Raw genomic sequence first — 20,366 nt, forward strand, 5'->3', positions numbered from 1 at the left:
ACGTCTCTAAAGATTTAGAATTCGTTAGGAACAGAATAAAGAAATACGCTAATACTTTAAGGATTAAAGGACTATCCTTAGAAGAGGGAGATAGCGCCTATCTCATACAGCAAAACATTAAGACCAAGCAACCAAGCAACAAGTTAGACTACAAAAAACTTAGACCTTTCGAAATTATTTAGAAAGTTTTAGCAGTTAACTACAAGCTAAAACTACCTAACACAATAAAAATCCATCCAGTCTTTCACATTACACTTCTTAAACTAGCACCACGCAGATCACACACTAAAGACTGCATCATCATTAAACCTAACAAACTAGAATACAAAGTCAAACAAATTATCAACCACCAAACAAAGGACAGACAAGAACAGTACCTCATTAAATAGAAAAACTACAGACATAAAGATAATTCATAGGAACCAGTCAAGAACCTCTAACATTCCTAGCAGGCCCTTTAGCAGTACTACAAGAAGGACTTAAGGGACCTAGCTCTGCAAAATCCAACCCTACGCCCAGAGAACTCCAGTCAAACACCTCACTAGCACCCCAGGAGACAAGATCCTGCTCAACCCTAGCCTCAGCCTCTGCCACCTCCTGATCCTAAGCCTCCAGCTTATCTAAGGATTAAAGACCCTAACAAATCAACTTAGACCTACAATCCTTCAGAAATCGCTTCTGCTTCTGCAAGCAAGATAAACAACCTAAGGCAGTAGACAACTGCACCTAAAGAACCTCTATTTCCTCCTCTACCTTATGTTCCTCTTTCTTAATCTTATGCTGCTCTAACATACAACAACTTACTACAGAAGTTAGCTAAAGACAACAAAATCAGGAAAGAAAAACTCACAGGCATTTGCAACATTATTCCTATTACACTAGCTGCAACTAGTATAAATGCACTTACTGCATTATAACAACTCTTCAGCCATTTTATAGACCTTATTAGACTTAAAACAATAAGTGCAAGGCATAACGTTAACTCTGTAGCGCTTAACTGCTTTAGCAAGAGAACAACGCTTGCATGTTTTCTAAGAGATTTCAGAATCTGCCTTTTGTTTAACTATACAACTAGACATAGTATTAGCATCATTAAGGAAGCACAATTAACGCCTCCCTAACCTAGGAGAGACAACCTACTTATAGCAGTCTGCAGGACTCAGACCTTTAGAGAAGAGACCTAATGTTACAACCTAAATTCAGTTAGTAACTAATGCAGCCTGGAACAACCCCCAGCGCAAACAGCAGGGCAGAAGGACACTCATGTATGCAGGCGCACGGCGCAGGCCAAACGACAGAACAGAAGAACTAGGGAAGGTCACATAATAGATCAGTTTGGATCACTAGTAATCCAACATAATCCTACACCAAGGATCAGTAAGCCACTAAACTAACCCAACACCAAGGATCACTAACAGCAAGAAGTAATCCAGCAACAACACTTAAGGATATAAGGACATTTATTCTACATAGATAGACTACCTTCTATAGCTCTTCAGCAATCAACTTTATAATTATCCCCTTAGATACTCTCAGCACCCTTCACTAGTGACCAACGTTACAACCCCTTGTTGAGTGTACGACTGATTACCGTATCCTCTGACGACCTGATCCTTTCAGCACAACTTACAGCACTGTTCACCAGCTTTGCGGCCTCAGCTTCTGCTAATAGACACTACCACAGAAAGCCGACCGTAACAAAAGTCTAAAGGGTACTACTGCTACTAGACTATCTTACCTTTATATATAATAAAGGGATTAAAGGTATAGCCTAAGGTAGAGATGCATTTAATAATAAATACTTATGCCTTTAATTTAGGCTGTTTCTTACAAACAGACTTTATTTTAGATATACCTAGCACTAGCCTATTAGATCCCTAACCCTTAAGGATACTAGTCTTATTTATATTATATCTATTAGCTAGTTTAATGCCCTTAATCTCTAGTATAGTAAGATATTTAAACTAGTCCCTAATAACCTTAGTAGATGCCTTATTAATACATCTTAAATCTATAGGGTAACTTCTCTACACCTTAACTAATAGATTTCTCTTTAGGAAGGCTTAGATCTATCTCTTTCCTATAGGCTTTATATCCCCTATAGCATAAAGAATCCTTCCTATAAATACCCTTACTTATTAATAAGTTAAGGTAAGTTTAAGTATTAGGGGTTTAGCTAGATGCATGTAGCTAGGGAAAGGATAAACAATAGGTATAGGTATTATTGTAGAATTTAACTTAACCTCCTTAGTAGGCTAAGCCTACTAGAGGGTTTTATGTCTAACTAGCTTAGTCTTTTGCTAAGGCCTTACTAACTAATTAATGTTTTATATCCCTAGCTTTCTGCCTATTAACCTAAGGGACTAATATCCTTATACTAAGAGTATGCTAGATTTACACCTATTTAGCTAGCTTAGCCTCCTAATCTAGAGATAACCTCTAGAGGTTACAAAAGGCAGCTGTCCTTACTAAGATACCTTAGAGTTAATAGCAAAGTGTTAACCTTAGGATCCCCTATTTAGATAATGCCTTATAAATAGACTAGCTATTAGCAACAGCATCTAAGGCCTGTTTAACCTTATACTTAGTGTATTAGCCTATAAGGACTATAAAAGGGTATATAGAAAAAATAAAGTTATTTAGTTAAAAACTGTAAATGTTGTAATGTAGTAAAGTTAGTAAAAATAGGAGGCTAGTAATAGTAATAAGGCATTTTTAGGGGGGCTAGATGTAGGGGGGGGCCAGATGTAGGTATGTTGACTTACTAGGACGTGGCACCTCTCAACAAGCAGTAGCTACAAAAGGTCTGCGAGTTCCACAATCGCCTCAAGGGGTGCATGGAATTTTTGCTGATAAGCTTAAAACGTCATGCCTTTCGGCCAACCCTCCGCAGTATGATTATTCAGTCCAACACATCTTTATGACCCCTTACTGATGACTTGAGATTAGTGATCGATAAGGAGATTCTCATGCACATGATGAAAGCCCCCTACAGGGCGAGGGCGTGGACTTTTCAAGAGACCATGAATTCTCGACGAAGCTCTTGTGCCAAGACTCCCGTCATTGCCCTGTCTATGTCTTGTGGTACGGATTGCAGCAGATTTCGTTTTCTCGCAGCTGGCAGCATGGATTGGACCTCCGCATTCATTTGCACACGAAGAAACACCTCGAAGCTGTGGACGACAGGCTCACTCTGCTGCGAGCAAGGCTACGCGTAAAGGCAACTGACCCACGCGACAAAGTCCACGCCTTCCGAGCCTTTCTCCCCAATTCGTTGGGCAAGATGACCGTGAATTACAACTCTTCCGTTGTGGAGACCTACAGTGACGCTACCAAACACTACATCACTGGACATTCAGACTTGCTTATCTTGTATGAGACACTCCGACACCCACAGACAACACCTGGCCTTCCATCCTGGGTTCTAGATTGGGCCGTCGAAGACGTGCTTTCAACGCGTCCGTTCCATCATGCTTATGTCAAGACCGGGCGTGCATCAAACGGAAGTCCGCCTCTTTACCATTTCTCAAATGACAATACGAAACTCTACCTAACGGGTAAGAAAATTGGTCAAGTAGGAAGCCGTTTCGATCAGTTCACGTCCAAGCTTCATCCAGAGCCCTTTACGGGATCCATAATCGACCAGGAAGTTTATAAGAAGGAGATTACCAGGTGTTTCCTAATACCTAGCGAATTTATAACTGCTGAACCACCGGCTGGGATGGAGGTCGCGACAGTCGAGTACAAGTTCAAGGCTTTCCAACGTGTTATTTTGCGGCTAATACGCGACGGCTCTCCCTTGACGTGGACAAGCGAGTTCCTGCTAAATCAGAAGCTATTCAACCCCAAGGACAGCGTCAAAACAGCACTTGCAGCAAGGTTATCCAGCTACTTGGTCAAGTGGCACATTGCCACGACATTTAGGTCGGCATGTCCTCTTCTCACAATAGATGGTCGATTCGGGCTTGGCTACTGTGCCCTTGAAGTTGGTGATTCGATCTCTGTTTTTGCGGGGCTACCGACTCCATTGATCCTCCGCCCCTGTGGCCTGGGATGGAAACTCATAGGCCTTGCCCACGTTGACGGCTCGCTGGATGGAGAATTCTGGCCTGAAAATGAGAAGGGTTTGGAAAAGTGGGAAATTGTCTGAGTTACTCTGACTCGACACTGAACAGCCGTGTTCTGGACTCGATGGCAGTAGCGACGTACAGGTTTCGGAAAGCGTCAATATTGGCTGTGATGCGACTGAGGTGGTCATCGAAGTGGCTCGTCCGGTAAAGCCGTGGTCTTAAAGGTACATGTGGCAAAGAAATATTGCGTGGCATTATGATGTGTCACTCGGATTGAGATGGGGTACCTAGGGAATCGTTAAACCGATTTGGACAGTGAACTCTTTGCCTACAACTGGCTCTTGGAATTGGCTGCAGTGGATTGAAGTATTGGACCTGGTGGAAATTCCTGTCAGTTACATCCGGAACGCTCCTTCTTCCTACAATTACTAACGAAAGGGCAGTGGTGTCGGTATGTCAGGTTTATTAATGAACCCTACCAGCTTGACCTTAAGTGGACATTAATCCAGAAAGCTCGTTATAGTGTCGTGCTTGACACCGATGACTTGAGTGAAGGAAACACAACAGGTCCATGTCACATGTAGAGGGGGTGGCAACGCACGCACTAGAAGGGAATCTAACGCTTGATATCTATTGCTTGTTTCTGGGTCCCCGGTTCTCTTAATAGGCCGGCATGTCATTTTTGTCATCGGAGGCGAACTTGACGATTTAAAGGGGAGGAGACAGGTCTGACGCAATGGCTGCTATAGTTTTGCAAGCCTATGATACTGTCGGCAGCCTGGCTTTCAAGCTTTGCAATCGTTTGGAAGTCGTCGGCAGAATGGCGGTGGATGGATGAGAGTCGGTGTGCTGTCTACCTCAGAAGGGGCCCTGGCAGTCTGCTGGAACAGACTAAGTAAGGGTAAGTACCTGGTGGGTTGTAAGTTAAAAGAGCATACAAGCCGATTGTACGTTTTTGTAGACAGTGGCGGGGGGTGGTGCATGGTGCACTTGATGGATATGGGTTTGTGATGCATGTTGCGGCTACAATTTCTAGTGGGGGAAACGCGCCAAAAGCTTAGTGGCCGAAGCCCCATAGCGGAACGGGCCGAACCGCTCTGGCAACCGCATCTACAAATTTCACTTAGGATGGCAAGGTAAATGGTTCGATAAGGGGAGAAGATACCTTGTACACAGGCTCTCTCTTGTCTTTCTTGGTGTCTTCGTCTAGCCTTCATCCCAATTCTTCAGTTAGATTGTGCATTGCTGTTAAACGGGCCCCTCTCCTCTGTCTCAATAGGCTAGCTATCAACTTCTCTTTTTAGCAACCCAGTAATTCCTAGGCTTAACCCTAAAGTTAGTTTGCATGCCTTGAATTATCCAAGAAACAGAGTGTTTGGTTAGTAATAGAAAAAAGCAAAGGGTTTGATAGCTGGGCGATAATATTCACATAGCAAGAGCGAAGGTAGGCGCAGGCTAGAGCTAACAGTCAGAGTTTTACCAATCTGCATCAAGCCTGCATAGTCAGAACAGACAAATCATCCTTGACAGTGAGTGGAAATTCTCTTAGACGATTACACTATCCATTCTTAGTCAACATTCTATTTCATGCTGACATAGTAATACACATCCATCAACCAATCCAACGTTTGTACTCACAACTATGTTACGACAGTATGAAGCCACTATCACCACTGGAGCCACAGTCGCTGCTGGAGCTTCTCATGGTTGAGGAGTGACGTCGCCGCAATGGTAAGTCTGTACCAGAATCACTCTCCTCGCTCGTCGGATAGCCATCATTAGAGGAGTCATCATCACCATAGAACCCAGCCTTTCTACTTTTCCCAATGGATGGGCAAAAGCATTCCCGTACCGCCTCCTCTTGGGTGGGATCCGCGCCATGGCGTAGCAGCAGATCCCGCATTTCTCCTCGGGCCCATGTCAGCGCGGTTCCAATACTGATGCGTCCTTCCCACCGTTCCGGCTCCGGCTCCGGCTCCAGCTCTGACTCCAACTCCGTCTCGGTGTACCAAGAACTCAGCCCCACATATACCTCCAAGCTACGTAGTTGGTGCCTCGACGGGATCTTGCCGTGTGCGTGATGCACAATGGGCAAGTTCGCATTCGCCCCGTGCGAAAGCAAAGCCTCGACGACGTCATAATGCTCGCCGTCCACGGCCACCGCCAGGGCGCTGAGCGGCGCGTGACAATGTCCAATGGAACCACTCCGTCCATCGACGAACGTGCCGCAGGGGCACTCATCGGGGGGAAGAGCATCAAGCTGCGCGTCTGGGTCGGCGCTACAGGTAAGAAGAGTCTCGACGAGATCTCGACGACCGTTCATCGCTGCTAGTATCAGGGGCGTGCAGCCTCCAACAGCCGCAATATTGGGGTCGGCGCCCTTCCTGAGTAATAGTCTGGCAAGGCCCAAGTGTCCTTGGATGATGGAGGTCATCAAGGGGGTGATGCCTTGCTGGGTCCTTGCGTTCACAGACGCTCCTCTTCCAAGCATATACTCTGCCAAAGCCTCCTGTCGATCGGTCGGTGTCTGTTGCTTGCTGATGATGGCCTCGAGCATCGGATCGCAGGGCGCTTTGGGAAAGAAGGCAGATTCAAATAGGGTATCGAACGGCACCATCAGTGCCCCGGTGTTATTGGCTACGTTTGTGTCTTTCTTGATCTCATATTCCGACTGTTCATGGTCAGCCTGTGTTTCAATGCGCCAAGACGAGGATAAGGTGGGCAGTTACATCTGAATTTTCCACGTCGTCTTCCCTCTTCGCATCGGATAGCGTTTCTGAACTTGATAGTTTCGAGACTGAATGGTGCGAGAGAACAGCCGCCGCATCGAATGCACAGTGACCTGGGTAGAACCTGCTGCCGTCAAGTACTACATAGGGTTCATCCCAACCGTTGCGGTCAGTACCACCGACCACCAGATGAAGCGGCGTAGTTCCCACTATTCTGAGACCATCTTTGTTGTTCTTTGTCCGTTCGCGCTTCGGTACTTGGAAGCAGACATCGGCGCCGTACGCCAAGAGGATTGCAGCAGTCACGTAGGCCTTTGCCCGCAACGCAACCAGGACTGGGTTCCATGCCAGCTCCTCCAGTTCGTGACCGTAGGTTTCTATTTCGGCACCCAGAGGGCTGGTTGCTGCAACTCCGTGTTTGTCGGGGTTCGCGCCTGCGTCCAACAGGGCCCAACAGAGCTGGGCGTTGCCAAGCCGCGACGCCACCATGAGTGGAACATCCAGGCTGGCCACTTCTTGAACCAAGATATCTCGTTTTGCGAGTGCACCGAGAGTAGCTAACACGCGGAAGACTTTGTTGTAGATATTGGGGCCTGCGTTGATTTTGCACCAGGCTGTGCTGGTCACGCTGCGTGCCCAGTAGCCCATAGCCGTCCTCCCAGACGAGTTGAACGCCCGGCTGTCAGCTCCGGCATGGAGCAGTTGCTCCAAGATCGAGATTGACCGGTCGCTGAAGCCCCCCCGAAAGAAGTGCATGAGGGCAGTGCGGCCCCGATTATCTCGCTTGTCCGGCTCGGCGCCTTCGTCCAACAGCGTTCTGGTCGCCGTTTGAGAGCTCCTTACAGCAAGCATAAGTGGTGTCTTCCCATTCTTACAAGGTAAGTCGATTGTAAATCTCTGAGTGTACAATGGTCGCGCGAGAGCCTTGACGGATGCAGCGATTCGGGATTTTTGATAGCGCGGCTGGCCCATCCTGCGCTCTCTGACTTGCTCGTTGGTGTTCGCCCATGTGTGCTCCTCGTCGATAGGGTCTTCCGGCTTTAATAGCCAATGCAGGGCAGTGTAGCCATTTTTAGAACAGTTGGAAGGGTCTGCACCCAAGTCCAGGAGTATCTGTATCAGGTCATGTTCCCAAAGTGAGGCTGCAATCTGTAGAGCGGTCCGGCGGCCCCTCCACATTTCGCAATGAATGGAAGCTCCCGAGTCAACAAGTCGGCGGCATAAGGAAGGGACGAGGAAACCGCCCGCTTCCCATAGTTGTTGAGAATGTTCGGCAGCTTGCGGAGAAGCCTCTACCCAGTCGGCCAGCGCACCAAATAGATTGATACTCGCGGATGAGTTGCTTGCTCCTGCTGCATGTATCGTACTGCATGCGGGTGGCCAAGGCTTTGTCCAACCCTCTTCTTGATGAGCCTTTCTTAAATCATCCGTGAGAAACTTGCTCCGGCGGTAGATGATGTGTTGGGGTACATTGTGAAGCCACTCCAGATCCGACACGGAAGCCAATGCTGCGTGGAGAGTCCTTGGTGCGACGTCCGCGATACATGTCCAGATCAGAGTCGAGATGGGTACATCTGTTGAGAGCATCAAGCCTCGCTCCTTGTCTCCTTGTTCCATAGCTTGCACTGCTTTGCTAGCACTTGTAAGATGAAAGTCTCCAAAGGCTAGATAGAATGCATCGATGAGGTGGTAGCCTTCTTCGGCCCGCCATTGAGGACCGTCAGCATCGGGCCTATTGGGGGTTACGTTAGCAAGGTTTTGACTGAGAGGACGAGTTCAAGGGCTATACTCACGTCACTAGAGACGGCGCTGCTGATGTGTTTTCCAATAGGTTGCGCACTTTCTTACCCATGGGGAAGAGCTTCTCAAGGTGTTCTCCCCTCAGAAACGACCCATATTTGCCGCTCTGTCTGTGAGACTCTATCTCGGTTGACCAAACATTGGATATTGGTGCTTTCGGATGAACATAGGTGAAATTGATATATCCTGCAAGCGGAAGAAACCACACCCAGAACGAGGTCTTGCTAAGGTCCAGAATGGCCTTGTACCGTGAGTCTGAAAGTTTCCTCAAAGCGCGATCGCCCCCAAGAACGACATGCTCATGCCAGTTATAGGCAGCGTACTGGAGGAATGGTCGTTCCGAAACGAACTTACGAACAAGTTGGAAAATTCCGCGGAGAGAATTCAAGCTATCCAGTCTGGTGCACAAGTAAAAGTCAGCTATGCGCAGGATCGCAAACACTCGAATGCTTACACCTTCAGCACCCACGTCTGTGATACTGTGAAAGTTAGGATATCCAGGCAAACCGTCGCACAAACGAGATTAGCATCTGCCTTCGAAATAGAACCCTTCCAAGACGGCCCGTGTTTCGTGTTGGGATGATGAGTTTGACCTTCCCAGATCCGTGCAGGCTCAGCGTAGGACGTCTTCCCAGACACCGCCGTTTTTTCCATGAGATGTTCCCGTGCGGTTTGATGAAACAGGTGTACCGAGTCCCCGACAAAGGTAATAAAAAGCCCGCATCGAGACCTAATGAGTCGCTTGAACTCTTCGTCATCGGTCGGTAGCTCGAGTTCGTCATATGAATTCGCCGGACCGACCGTGCTGCTTGTCGGCTGTGTCAGAGTGTATATAACCTTGAACTCGGGAATCTTGAGCGTTCTTCGTGCTGCAAGAATGGCGCAGAACAGTCTCCAAGCGTGCTCTCTGTCCAGGCTTCTCCTTAGCATCTCGTCAAACTGGTCACCCAGCTGCTTTGGAATATCGGCAAGAAAGATGCTAATAGTCCGCTTCCCAGCTCCTCTTTGCATCCTGTTATGCGAATCCAACAGTTCGAACGCCATCTGCACTGCCAGGAATGATCTCGTGTGGACGTTTTGCTCAAAGAGCTTTACCACCAGCATTTCTTGGATTCCCTGTTCGAGTCCTCTTTTTCGAGCGAGTTCCTGCGTCTTGAACCGAATGACCTTGCGAATGTCGGTTTGGACTTGGGCGTCCTCGCCCGCCAGATGTCTAACGTTTTTATTGGAAGCACACAGGCCGGCGTAGGGATGGTTCTCGTCATGATATGGTCGGGACGACGCGACAATTTTCAACCGAGACGTCGACTGCAATATGTCTTGGAAAGCACTGGTGAGGTCCGTTACGAGTTTCTTCCTGTGCGGTGCGGTGCATTCATCTACCGCATCCAAGATGCAGAAGATGTCACGCTTCACATGGGAAGCAATCTCACGGATTATATGCCACATTTCTCTGGTATGATGTCTGATTCCGTCACCAAATTCTCGGTATGGTCTTTTGGCGTGCTGGACTAGTCCGGGTTCCTGCACTAGCAGTTGGTAGATCAAGCAACTCAAAGCGTCGTCGTAACTGCGAAGTCGATCGTCGTCATCTTTGAAGAAAAAGTATGCAATCAACGGGGGCTCATCATACGCCTGAAGCTTGTCGATAAAGGTCCTCATGGTGGTGGATTTGCCGCCACCTGCTTCTGCGGTGATGAACAGCAGTTGTGGCCCCCTATCAATTTGAAAAGCTTGATACTCAGGGTGATGGAAGAACCACTCTCCAGTGTCTGGTGAGCAGACACTATTCCTGTCCTTCTGAAGTTCGTAGCTGATGCCAATATTGAAGGCATTCACGCACTTCGAATCCTCGGTGGCGTCATCGCGCGCAAGGATTTTCTGATGAACGACCTCGATACCTTTTTCGAGGCGTTGAAACCCCTTGGTCATCTTCGCAAATCCCATAGACATCTGCTGGCCCTGACGCTCAATGGAAGTTCGTACGTGGAGCAGGACATGCTGTCCAATCGCCTGGACAGATACAAGATCAGATCGGGCTGCCAAACAAACATATGTAACAGGTGCGAAAACTTACATTTATGTCTCTAAAGTTGGAATCTTCTAGCTCCTTAATGCTCTTCACCAGCGGTTCCCAGTCATCGGCTTTGACTGTATCACGGAAGAACCGAGTGACGGCAGTACGGTCATATCGAAGAACAAGCCGAATTTGAAGTTTTATGATCAAGGCGTATAGTTGTACCAAGTACGTGCGAAGTTGATCTTTCAGCCTTACGAGCTCTGTATCGGACATGAAGCCGACGCCGGAGCCATTGAATAAATCCGTTTCGATAACACTGAATCGGCACAAAATTCGCATGGCATCAGCAAACCCCTCCAGAGCAGCGGTACGCTCTGCGCTTGGGTTTAGAAGAAACTTGGAAATGTCAGAGCCGTGCAGAGCATTGAGTTTTGGAACCTTACCGGTAATAATACGCTGCATCCTGCCCATACCAGTGCGGCATGCGGCTCAGTGGTGGCAATAGCTGTGACGAGGTCTTTTCCTTTGATCAAAATGGTCACGGCCCCTTCAACGACGGTTTTAACACGGCCACTGACTCCTCCCTCTGCAAGCTTCGCTTTTGCAGCCGTGATCTTCAAGTCAGCGGTGCGGAGAAGCTGATCTTTCTTGTTTTTGCCAGAGAGACGATCGGGAGTAGGATTCGCGTCGAGGTTATCCTGGGCTAGGAGGTAGCGCTCGTATTTCGCAAGCAGGTCTGGTTCTTCAGATTGCATGGACACCCATGCCTCGTCCCATACACGAACGAGATCATTCTCATCGCCCACCGGAACCGCCGTCGTTTGAACGTCATGTGAGTCGCCGACGTCTCCAGAGTTCGCCTGTTGATTTGACAGCACCGCATCGGGTTGGGTAGCTCGACTCCTGGAGGGAAATCGTTTTTGTAGTAGTGATCGAAAACGTTTACGCACGCCAAGACGCTCGTCGACTTGCTCGCCGGGTTTTCCAGACATGATCACACGGCACTGCGGACAATGAATCAATACCCGGTAGGTCAAATGAAGGTGACTAGGCAGCACTTTCGTCAGCATCTTTACCCCGCAGCCTCTGCCAGTTGGTTGGTGAAATGGAACGGGCAAAGGATATCCCGGCAGGTACTGTGAGGTGAGATCTCGCCTATCATATGCAGGTGTTGAGTGGATTCTGACAACCAACCATCGTGATCCCTTGGCCAGCACCCCGGACACTTTTAGTAGCAGATTTCCCGGGTTATCGTTGGTCTCTCATCGTCACTCAAGTGAGCGTACAAAGAAGAAAAATGGCCATATTGTTGATGGTTTTTGGTATTGTGGACGGGAACTTTCCAACGCACCAGGATGCTGGTGACGGCGACTGTAGCATGGCGAGGGAGGTTTGTGTCGGGGATGGAGTACAAGATTGAGATGGCCTGGGCTAAACTTGAATGAAAAGCGTTATGGCGAGGGTGCTCTATGCTGCGTTGGCATGTTTAGCCAAACGAAAACAAGTTTTAGATTATTTTCCTCTTGAGGATCAGGTCGGAAGTTATTTGATGTGACTGCTATGAGACAAGGGGTACGAATAAATTGCTTAAGCTTTTCTGCGTGGTTGGCACGGATAGCCTCTCTTGACCAATTTTTCTTATATGAAGTGAACAACGCAGACACATTGAATTTGATAAATGAAAACAGAGTAAACAAAACATATAATTGGCAATCAGATGATGATGACGATGACTCTGCAAACTACAGGCCCCATTTCCCATCGGCGGATACCAACCCTCCGAGATCGCCGGGCTGGACGATGCCGGACCCACTCGGAAATCCCGGACCGTTGTGGACCCCTCCCGGTCGGTTGTGCACGGACCAAAGCCGATTCGCCGGCTTTTTGGAAGAAGAAGAAAAACGAAGGGGGAGAGGCAAGGATGGAACTCTAGCTGCTTCGATCAAGGAGAGCCAATTTGTCCGTCTCCTTTCCAATCCTGCTACACAACCTGGACAAAAGTCCCCGGCATCCTGTTTGATTTGGTTCATAACTGTTGAGCTTTCGCCGGCCTCAGTCACAATCTGCCTGATCGAGGCGACAGCATCCGCATGTTACCGACGACGAGCTCGCCAATTTGCTGGACTGTGTCACTGATTCAACAAATTTCTCGGTTTCATCTTTTAGAAGCACGCCTGAAGAGGGATTCTCGTTTCTTATTTGTATCCCATCCTATTTGTTTTCGGTGTTATTATCGCCTCTTCCCCACAACTAACAGCACACGTATTTTCCAGCACATAAATTCACAACAGAAAAATCCTAAAGCGACCGTATCCCGCCAATTACTTACGCACCTCTCCCGGGGTGAAGATGTGCTACGGGCCTCCTCACTGGTCAGCCTTCAGTTAGCTTCTTCAGCGCATTGCCGATTAAGCCGTGACCTGTGCAGACTCACGTTAGCCAACGGCCCTCGATTACAACGGCGCCGTGGGATATGCGACAGGAAGGTCGGGGTTCGAGTCCAACGAAGAGCGTCGCCCCGACAAGCGCTGCGGCTCGGTGAGGCTTGCGGCAGGGCTCGTCGACTGCGGCTGGCCGCCCGTCTCGCGCAGTGTGAGGAAGCTGCTTACCTGAATGGGCGACCTGCCGTTGAGGACATCGTAATAAGAGCCCTTGTTCTTGAGGGTACGGGCCCCGTTGGGCACGCTCAGCTCGCTCTCCTTCCCGCCCAGCTTGCTGAGGGCAGCGTCCACGATCTTGGGTGCGAGGGCAGCGGCGGCCTTCTTGGCGCCGTCGAGGGCGATGGGCGCCACCTTTTGCACGACGTTCTTGAAGAAATCTCCCCAAGCGCCCTCTTGGTCTCCGAGAGCGTGCTCCTGTCGGACCTCGGAGCGGATGCGCAGCTGGCTCAGCTCGTTCTTGTTGAGGCGCTGGAGGGCCGTCAGCGAGGCATCGGCGAGCAACGCGCGCTTGAGCAGGAAGCGCGTGGTGTCGTCGTTGAGCATCACATCGGAGCCCTCGACGCTCTCCTGAGAACCGCCCGAGATCTTGCTGACGAGACCGCCAATGATCTTGGGCGCGTACTCCTTGGCCAGCTTGCCGGCGATTGGCGCGGCCAACTTGACACCGGTGCTGATGAGCGAGCCCAGGCTCGAGATCCATCCCTCCTCGCCGCCGACGGGAACCGTGGGCGTGAGCAGGCTCTCGAGCAGGGCGGCGCCCTCGCCGCCTCCCGTCAAGGCGCTCTCAGTGAGATCACCACCGGGGTGGATGCTCACACGGGCCCGCGAGAGATCGGATTCCAGGGAGGTTTGGGTGAGCCCGGCGGTGCGGTTCATGCCCTTGACGGCGATTTCGAGCGCCTGCTGCGTAAGAATAGGACGCAAGACCTTGACGAGGTCTTCGAGCTTGGGCGCGGTGCGCTTGAAGGTGCTCACGACATCGTCAATGAGACCCTCGGCCACGTCGCCGCGGTCGAGCGAAACAATGGTCTGCAAAGCCGCCTCGGCGAGCACCGCACGCTCGGCGGCGCCTCGAGAAACTTGCTGGGGAGCAAAGCTCTCAGGAGAGGAGGCCCCGTTGTCGAGAGCGCTCTCCGCCCCCGAGACCATGCCCAGCAGGCTGCCGGCGACGGTGGCGATGCCGCCGCCGATGGGACCTCCGAGGATCGACCCAGCAATGGGCAGCGCAACAGACCCGACCTTGCCGACGGCCCGCAGGATGTCCAAGAAGCCTTCGGCGTCGCCGACAGGCGGCCCCGACACCGAGTTGTTGTTGTAGTTGTAGTTGTTCTTGTTGATTAGGGCGAGGCCGTTGCCAACCTGGCCGTTGGCGATCTGGCTTTTGGTGACCTGGCAATTGCTGATGACCTGGTTGCTAGGGACCGCCTGGCCATTGGCGTTGCTCGCGTGGCTGAGTGCAACAATGGCAGCTTTGCCGTTTGGCGCGTCCAGGGGCTGGATGAATAGATCAATGTACTTGCTGTACACATTGCCGAACTGGCCGCCGATGGAGTTGCCAGAGTTGCTCTCGAAGCCGCCGCCGCCGTAGCAGTGAGTGCCGATGACCGACATGTCGCCGCGGCGGACGATGGGGGCACCGGACTGGCCTCCGTAGGTCGAGATCTTGTACTCAATCATGTTGCGCTGGCTCTTTGCAATATCGTAGTCGGTGTCCTGGAAGGCCTCGTACATCTCAGCGCCCATCTCGTTCTCGCCAGTGTCGTCGTTCCTCAGGGACTTATCGCCCGGGTAGCCGACGACGCCGAGGTTTGACCCGCGGCCCGTAACGGGCGTGTTGATGCTGTATTTAAACACAGACAGGTTGCCCTCAAAGTCTCGGTCAACCTGGATGAAGGCCACGTCTTTGGCGCGAGTGCGGTCCGCCTTGGTGGAGAGCCACTCGGCCGTGGTGACTATCTTGGTCGCGCTGCGCGTCTGCACATGCGGCTTGCCGACAGAGGCGGCGCCGCTGTATCCAATGTAGCACCGGATCTCGCGAGCCTCGCCCAGGCCTCGGCTCCAGTCGTACACGACGTGGCCGGCCGTGACGAGCAAGTTGGGGCGGATGAGCCAGCCCGTGCCCATCATCCAAACCGAAGTGCCCTTGTCGACGTCTCCAAAGCGAGTCTTGATCTTGACAACCGCTGTTTGGTCTGGTCAGCTCTTTTGTCATGGAGATGAGATGAAGGAGATGAGATGACGGAAGCGGGCTGGCTGATCTTACATCGGTACCGGCCACCGTCCATGAAGTCGCCCGGGAGAGCGAGGTGACGGCGGTCTACGCCAATGATGGACTCTTGGGTGCCAACGCCGCCATGTTCACCCGAGACTTCGACGTAGGAGGATTCGATGCTCTCCTCCTGAACGGCAGGGCTAAGGGTCCAGATACCGGCTTGAGACATGATGACGGAAGGGAGTAGGTGGTTGAGTAGTTGGGTGAGTAAGAAGGCAAGTAAGTGTAAGTGTGTGAGTGAGTAGTTGAGTGCTTGTGCTTGTGTTTGTGGTTTTTTCTGGTGTTAAGATTCACTTCTCTCCTGGGAGAAGATTGCTGACTTTTATAGACGATGCTGTCCTTGTCAAACTGCCCCTGAATACCAGACGTCTGTGTCTCCATGGGAGCAAGGGATTTCCATCACAACGCCAACATGTTCATCACAAGTCGTTCTGCATGCCGTAGCCGTCCGATATCCGCCTCAAACGCCTCTTGCCACATCCTCATAGGTCGTCTCAAGGGAAGACGTCTTGATTGCAAGGGCGAGAGCAAAAAGTCTCGGGCCAAAAGCCAGAAAAGTGATGATATCCCGTCCCCATTCGCCCATCTGAGCCCTAGTCTACCGATCTAAACGTACGTCCTGGCACATCGTCACATCTCGCCGGCCTCTCAGGGGCGAGCAGCAACATTTCGTTGCAAAGTCGACTTGCTGATCACAACTCCCTACATGTCGTCCGCCTGCCGTCCATATCACACTTATCGTCACATCGTCACATTGTAGAGCTATTGGGAGAAGACCCCCTTTGAGTTGCAGCGTCACAATATGCTCAGCACAAGGCGTTGAAAACCGTCCATCTTCTCCCGTTCGAGTTTGTGCTTGCCGTTTGGAGCATAAGTCTCCCGTCTCATACTTACCATTCAGCCAGCCTCGCGCGTTCATCTGTCCCAAACTATGTTATGTCTCGTCGATCTGGTCCAGCTCAGCTCGTCGCAGCGGCTTTCCAAGGTATCCTTATTGACCCCAGCTGCCCCTTTTTGGCAACTTGTCTAGCGGCGTCCGCTGTCGCACGCCAGCAAAAAGTGCCATTCCCTAGGCTGTCGATAGCCGTGCCGTGGCTGAATCCTCCTTGGCGTTTGTGAGCAGGAGAGACCAGCTCCGCGACCCCCTTTTTCGTACGTGACCATGTCTGTGGGGCAGAGAATTCTGAGTCTGATGATGCGTCTAGTTCTAGACGACTCTATCGATCTGAGTGCTGCATTCCTTTTCGCATCAGGTTGCTGTTTAGAAAGCCGATGAGACTCAAAGTCTCTTCAATGCAGCCGGGGGCGCGTAGACATGAGACCTGCCACACGTCTCGTCTCATTCGACGAATGATTACCAAAAACCTATCGTTGTCGTCATGTTCCTACCAGTTTCCACTTGGCGCAAGCGGCACGGAATCATCCTGGTAGCGGCTTGCCCCTTTGGAGAAGCAATCCTCATCCTAACACCGCATGGGGACTCGAGGCACCTGCATCAATACTTTGCATGTTGGGGTTTCCTCAAGCGTGATTGGCTCCAGTACGGTAGCGCGTGCTGCTTGACCGAATGGGGGTGTTGGCACACCATCTGAAGAAGGATGGTAGCAAATGCGTCCTGGCTTGGAGTGGCTGAGCTGAAAGGACGACAGGGATGCGAATGGTGATGCAGTGAGAGATTTTGCTTGACTTGCCAATGAGACTTTGCGACTTGAGAAAGGCTCCAAGTTACATAGGACTTTAAGACATGGACCTTTCAACATTGCATATTATGCCCTCGTCTTCGAGATTTTATCTCTTACTACGCTTACTCCACAAGTTCCATTCTTCGTCCTTCACCACTTGCCTGGGTTTGTCTGATAGTGACTGACAGAACAATCACCCGGCAAGTGAACTGTCTAGTCAACCTTTATAAGCAAGATTTATTCCGGTGGTGACACACCAGAGGCCAATATTTGGTTCTGGACGCTTGCAGACGTGCGTGAACCTCCCCAGGGCGTGAAAAAAAAGGATGGTAGACTTTGCATTCACTCAAGTTTTAATCTATCCTCATGATCACTCAGGTTCATCTCGTTCAATCAGGAAAGGTGTTTACGAACTACGTGGGGGGCCTAAGCCACGTTTAACGGGGTTCGTGATGTCATAGATGCTCGAGTTAAAAGACACTCGTTCAAGTCAATAATGATGGTCAGGTCAACTGTTTGGTTGCTTCAAGCGAAACGCTGGGTTCCTATTGCGCCGCCTCCCCGTCTCACTTGCGTGATAATGCCTCTAAAAGTCCGTTCGCTCTCTCGCTGGCCCCTTGGAATGAACAGAGTCTACGTCGTTCAGCATGATGAATTCCGAGCCCTTGAAATCCTTTCTTGACGTTGTTGTAGAATTGTTCGACCCTTGCGACCTGAAGTTGACGAAACCAGTCTTTGCTGAGCCTTGGGACGGGCCACTCGATGAAGCACCAGTCCAGCCGAACTTCTTCGTTCCGACCTTCATAACCATGATTCGTATTGTTGGCAGGCACGTGCAGATGATGGCGACGTACAACTCAGCCAGACTCCACGATCCGGCTTGTCTTCCGTCCCCTATTGATTTTTTCGATGCACGTTAGAACTCGTTTTGGTAATGGGGGAATTTTGGTTGCTAGAGGCACTTACACGTGAGGTTGATAGACTTGGAAAACGAAATCAGAGACTGTAGACGGATGATGCTGATGATCGTCACCCTAGGACCATGATAGTCAGCCATCTCGACTTCCCAAACAAACACAAACCGGGCTGAGTCGGAATGGACCTACAGGGCGCCGAGTGAGAACATGCATATAGCAGTAACTTTCTTGGCGAGACTGGCCTGCATTGCCCATAGGCTCTTGATAGGCAAGGCGATGATGATGACGTCAAGTCCGATGTTGATGCCAGCGGAGATCCAGGCCTGCAGGTGTATGTTGTTGCACCTCCCCTCGACCGTATCGTCAAGCTGCTTCCAGAAGTAACTGATTGGTTGACACTGCAGCAGAGTTGCAGTTATGAAGGCGATCATGTAGGCGAACACAAGGCCGCAGACCATGTAGATCCTGACACGCATGTTCTTCTTGGGGAAGATTCGTAGCATGAAGAGGCACATTGCTACTTTCGCAAACCCTTGGGCGACGAAATAAACAATCTCGGCTATGTAATAGTGCTAAAGGTAAGAAAGAACAAACATGTTAGCCATCAAGCTCCTTGAGCGACGTAGCAGAAGCTCGAATAATTACTTACGAATAACGCCATTTCCAAGTTGTATTTATCAAGCGTCCAGATGTCTTTACCGACCCCATGGTAGTCCGCTGCAAATACTGTTAGCCGCACGCTGATGCATCCTGGGGAGCAGTATGGAAACATGCCTATGGGACTAATGGAGCTGACCGCCAAGGTAGCAGCCATGGCAACAATAATGGCGTAATCATCCAATGCCAACGTCCGGTCCTTCGAGAAGACGATGAAGCTTATGCGCACGATGAAGATGATGAGAGTCACACCGCAGCCAACAATAGACACAAGAGCCTGCTCCAATCTCTTGTCACGGACAGGCTCGTGGCACATTGTTGCCGAGGCATTTCTCGCAGCTGATGCTTGGTTAGTTCTCGTACGACTGGAGAGGGAGCAAGAGAGCAAAAGCACATACATAATGCTTCAAGACTGGTGCATTGCATGGCCAAGCAGCCAGCTATCTGTTTCTGAAGGGCCGCATCATGACACACGCAGGTTGTGTTGAAGCCACATGTCGAGCCTGGTACAATCTTGACGAGACAGCCGACCTGTTGTATGAAACCAGTGGTACTTGTTAGCTATGTGTTGGCTTGACACACACATTCTGCCTATGATGGTTTACCCATGGAAAGAAGGACAAAATAAGAAAAATTCAAGCAACCAAAGGGGCGACTAAGAGGGACTGACACCACATTGGGGGAAATTCTGCAGAACCTTCGCTGCAACTGACGGATCCAGCTGGCCTGCCCCTTCGGTAGCCCTAGGTCCCAGTCTGTCGGTAGCACAGACCGTGGATACCAACAGGAGACTAGTGAGGAGTATCCGTACACCCGCGAGGAATTTCATCATGGCCAAAATGCTCAGGGTACGTAGCCGTGATGGCTCAGGGTTTGGTCTCTGCTGGGTGGAATACCAACAGCTGGAGTTCTGGAAGTTCGGCAAGGAGAACAGGAAGCTAATGTTGAACTAAGAAGAAAAAGGCAAACACCTCGCAGTCGGGTATGAAAGGCAAGAGATAAATATGACAATAACTGGTAATGAGAGTTCCAACCGTTGAGAAGACCCCACACGTCTTGGAGCACGATCGGAGATTTAATTTCCTTTTGCCTACTCAAAAGCTGTTCTTCTTGGCATCCCTTGATGGAGTGTGGTGTTATTGCAAATGGGTTCTGAGAGTCAGTAGAGAAGACAATCCCGAAAGCATAATTTAGTTGGGTTTGTTGGCATTATTTCTCGCTGGAAGTGCAATGACCTTCACGATGATTGAGTCAGTTATGCTGGAGCCGTTTTGCCGGCGACGTGTGGGTTTCTCATTATGAATCGCAACTGGCCGAACCCGGAGTTCCAGTTTAACGTTGTTAAAAAACACTGTGATTTTCGGGACCTTGACCGCCTGCTCGACTCCGGCGGCAATGATTTTCTCTATGCGCGCAAGCCCCTGGCAAAGCACGCCTTTGAACGGTCTAGACGGATTGTCCTAATCTTACGTTGTTGCAACAAGCTAGGTAGGTCGAGTCACGATCCCTGCATGCCGGCATGCCGGCATTTACCCCCTGCTGCCGGCCCGTTTCCTGGTTTGTGCGCAGAACGCAGAACTCAATGTCTGGTTGAACGTCTTTGATGGCAGTTTTGGAGCAATTGCCGAGATCGCCGTCTGTGCATCGCTGCATCGACAGAGGATTCAATTGGTCAGAATGCCGTCCACATCTAGGAATACTCAAGACAATCAGTGGGCATCCGGAGCCTCACTTGAATCAGACGAGGCGATTGCACTTCGTAGATCAGTTGCGTTGCG

The 20,366-nt window shown here is 50.3% G+C and overlaps 5 protein-coding genes across 5 annotated transcripts; 2 read left to right on the forward strand and 3 right to left on the reverse strand.

Moving 5' to 3' along the window:
- Positions 1-2,837: 2,837 nt before the first annotated feature.
- CDEST_12995 (uncharacterized protein) lies at positions 2,838-4,150 on the forward strand (the record flags this gene model as incomplete). Its single annotated transcript, XM_062929151.1, has 2 exons — positions 2,838-2,892; positions 2,961-4,150. 2 exons carry the CDS (start codon positions 2,838-2,840, stop codon positions 4,148-4,150), a joined length of 1,245 nt encoding a protein of 414 aa, XP_062785202.1.
- A 1,510-nt stretch (positions 4,151-5,660) lies between these two features.
- Positions 5,661-11,693, reverse strand: CDEST_12996 (Putative P-loop containing nucleoside triphosphate hydrolase, NWD NACHT-NTPase). The gene is made up of 6 exons (XM_062929152.1): positions 11,063-11,693; positions 10,677-11,015; positions 9,054-10,612; positions 8,593-8,997; positions 6,800-8,531; positions 5,661-6,741 (listed from the first exon to the last, which is right to left on the reverse strand). The coding sequence occupies exons 1-6, from the start codon at positions 11,687-11,689 to the stop codon at positions 5,716-5,718; spliced, it is 5,688 nt and encodes a 1,895-aa protein (XP_062785203.1). The 5' UTR covers positions 11,690-11,693; the 3' UTR covers positions 5,661-5,715.
- A 1,379-nt stretch (positions 11,694-13,072) lies between these two features.
- On the reverse strand, positions 13,073-15,501 carry CDEST_12997 (Putative peptidase S1B, peptidase S1, PA clan, peptidase S1, PA clan, chymotrypsin-like protein; the record flags this gene model as incomplete). Its single annotated transcript, XM_062929153.1, has 2 exons — positions 13,073-15,243; positions 15,324-15,501. 2 exons carry the CDS (start codon positions 15,499-15,501, stop codon positions 13,073-13,075), a joined length of 2,349 nt encoding a protein of 782 aa, XP_062785204.1.
- Positions 15,502-17,600: 2,099 nt separating this feature from the next.
- Positions 17,601-19,417, reverse strand: CDEST_12998 (Putative extracellular membrane protein, CFEM; the record flags this gene model as incomplete). Its single annotated transcript, XM_062929154.1, has 6 exons — positions 17,601-17,908; positions 17,981-18,048; positions 18,121-18,503; positions 18,581-18,927; positions 18,987-19,119; positions 19,259-19,417. 6 exons carry the CDS (start codon positions 19,415-19,417, stop codon positions 17,601-17,603), a joined length of 1,398 nt encoding a protein of 465 aa, XP_062785205.1.
- Positions 19,418-19,886: 469 nt separating this feature from the next.
- On the forward strand, positions 19,887-20,192 carry CDEST_12999 (uncharacterized protein; the record flags this gene model as incomplete). Its single annotated transcript, XM_062929155.1, has 1 exon — positions 19,887-20,192. The coding sequence occupies one exon, from the start codon at positions 19,887-19,889 to the stop codon at positions 20,190-20,192; it is 306 nt and encodes a 101-aa protein (XP_062785206.1).
- Between the last annotated feature and the right edge of the window lie 174 nt (positions 20,193-20,366).

The sequence above is a fragment of the Colletotrichum destructivum genome, chromosome 8 (assembly GCF_034447905.1).
Source record: "Colletotrichum destructivum chromosome 8, complete sequence".
Classification (NCBI taxonomy): Eukaryota; Fungi; Ascomycota; class Sordariomycetes; order Glomerellales; family Glomerellaceae; genus Colletotrichum; species Colletotrichum destructivum.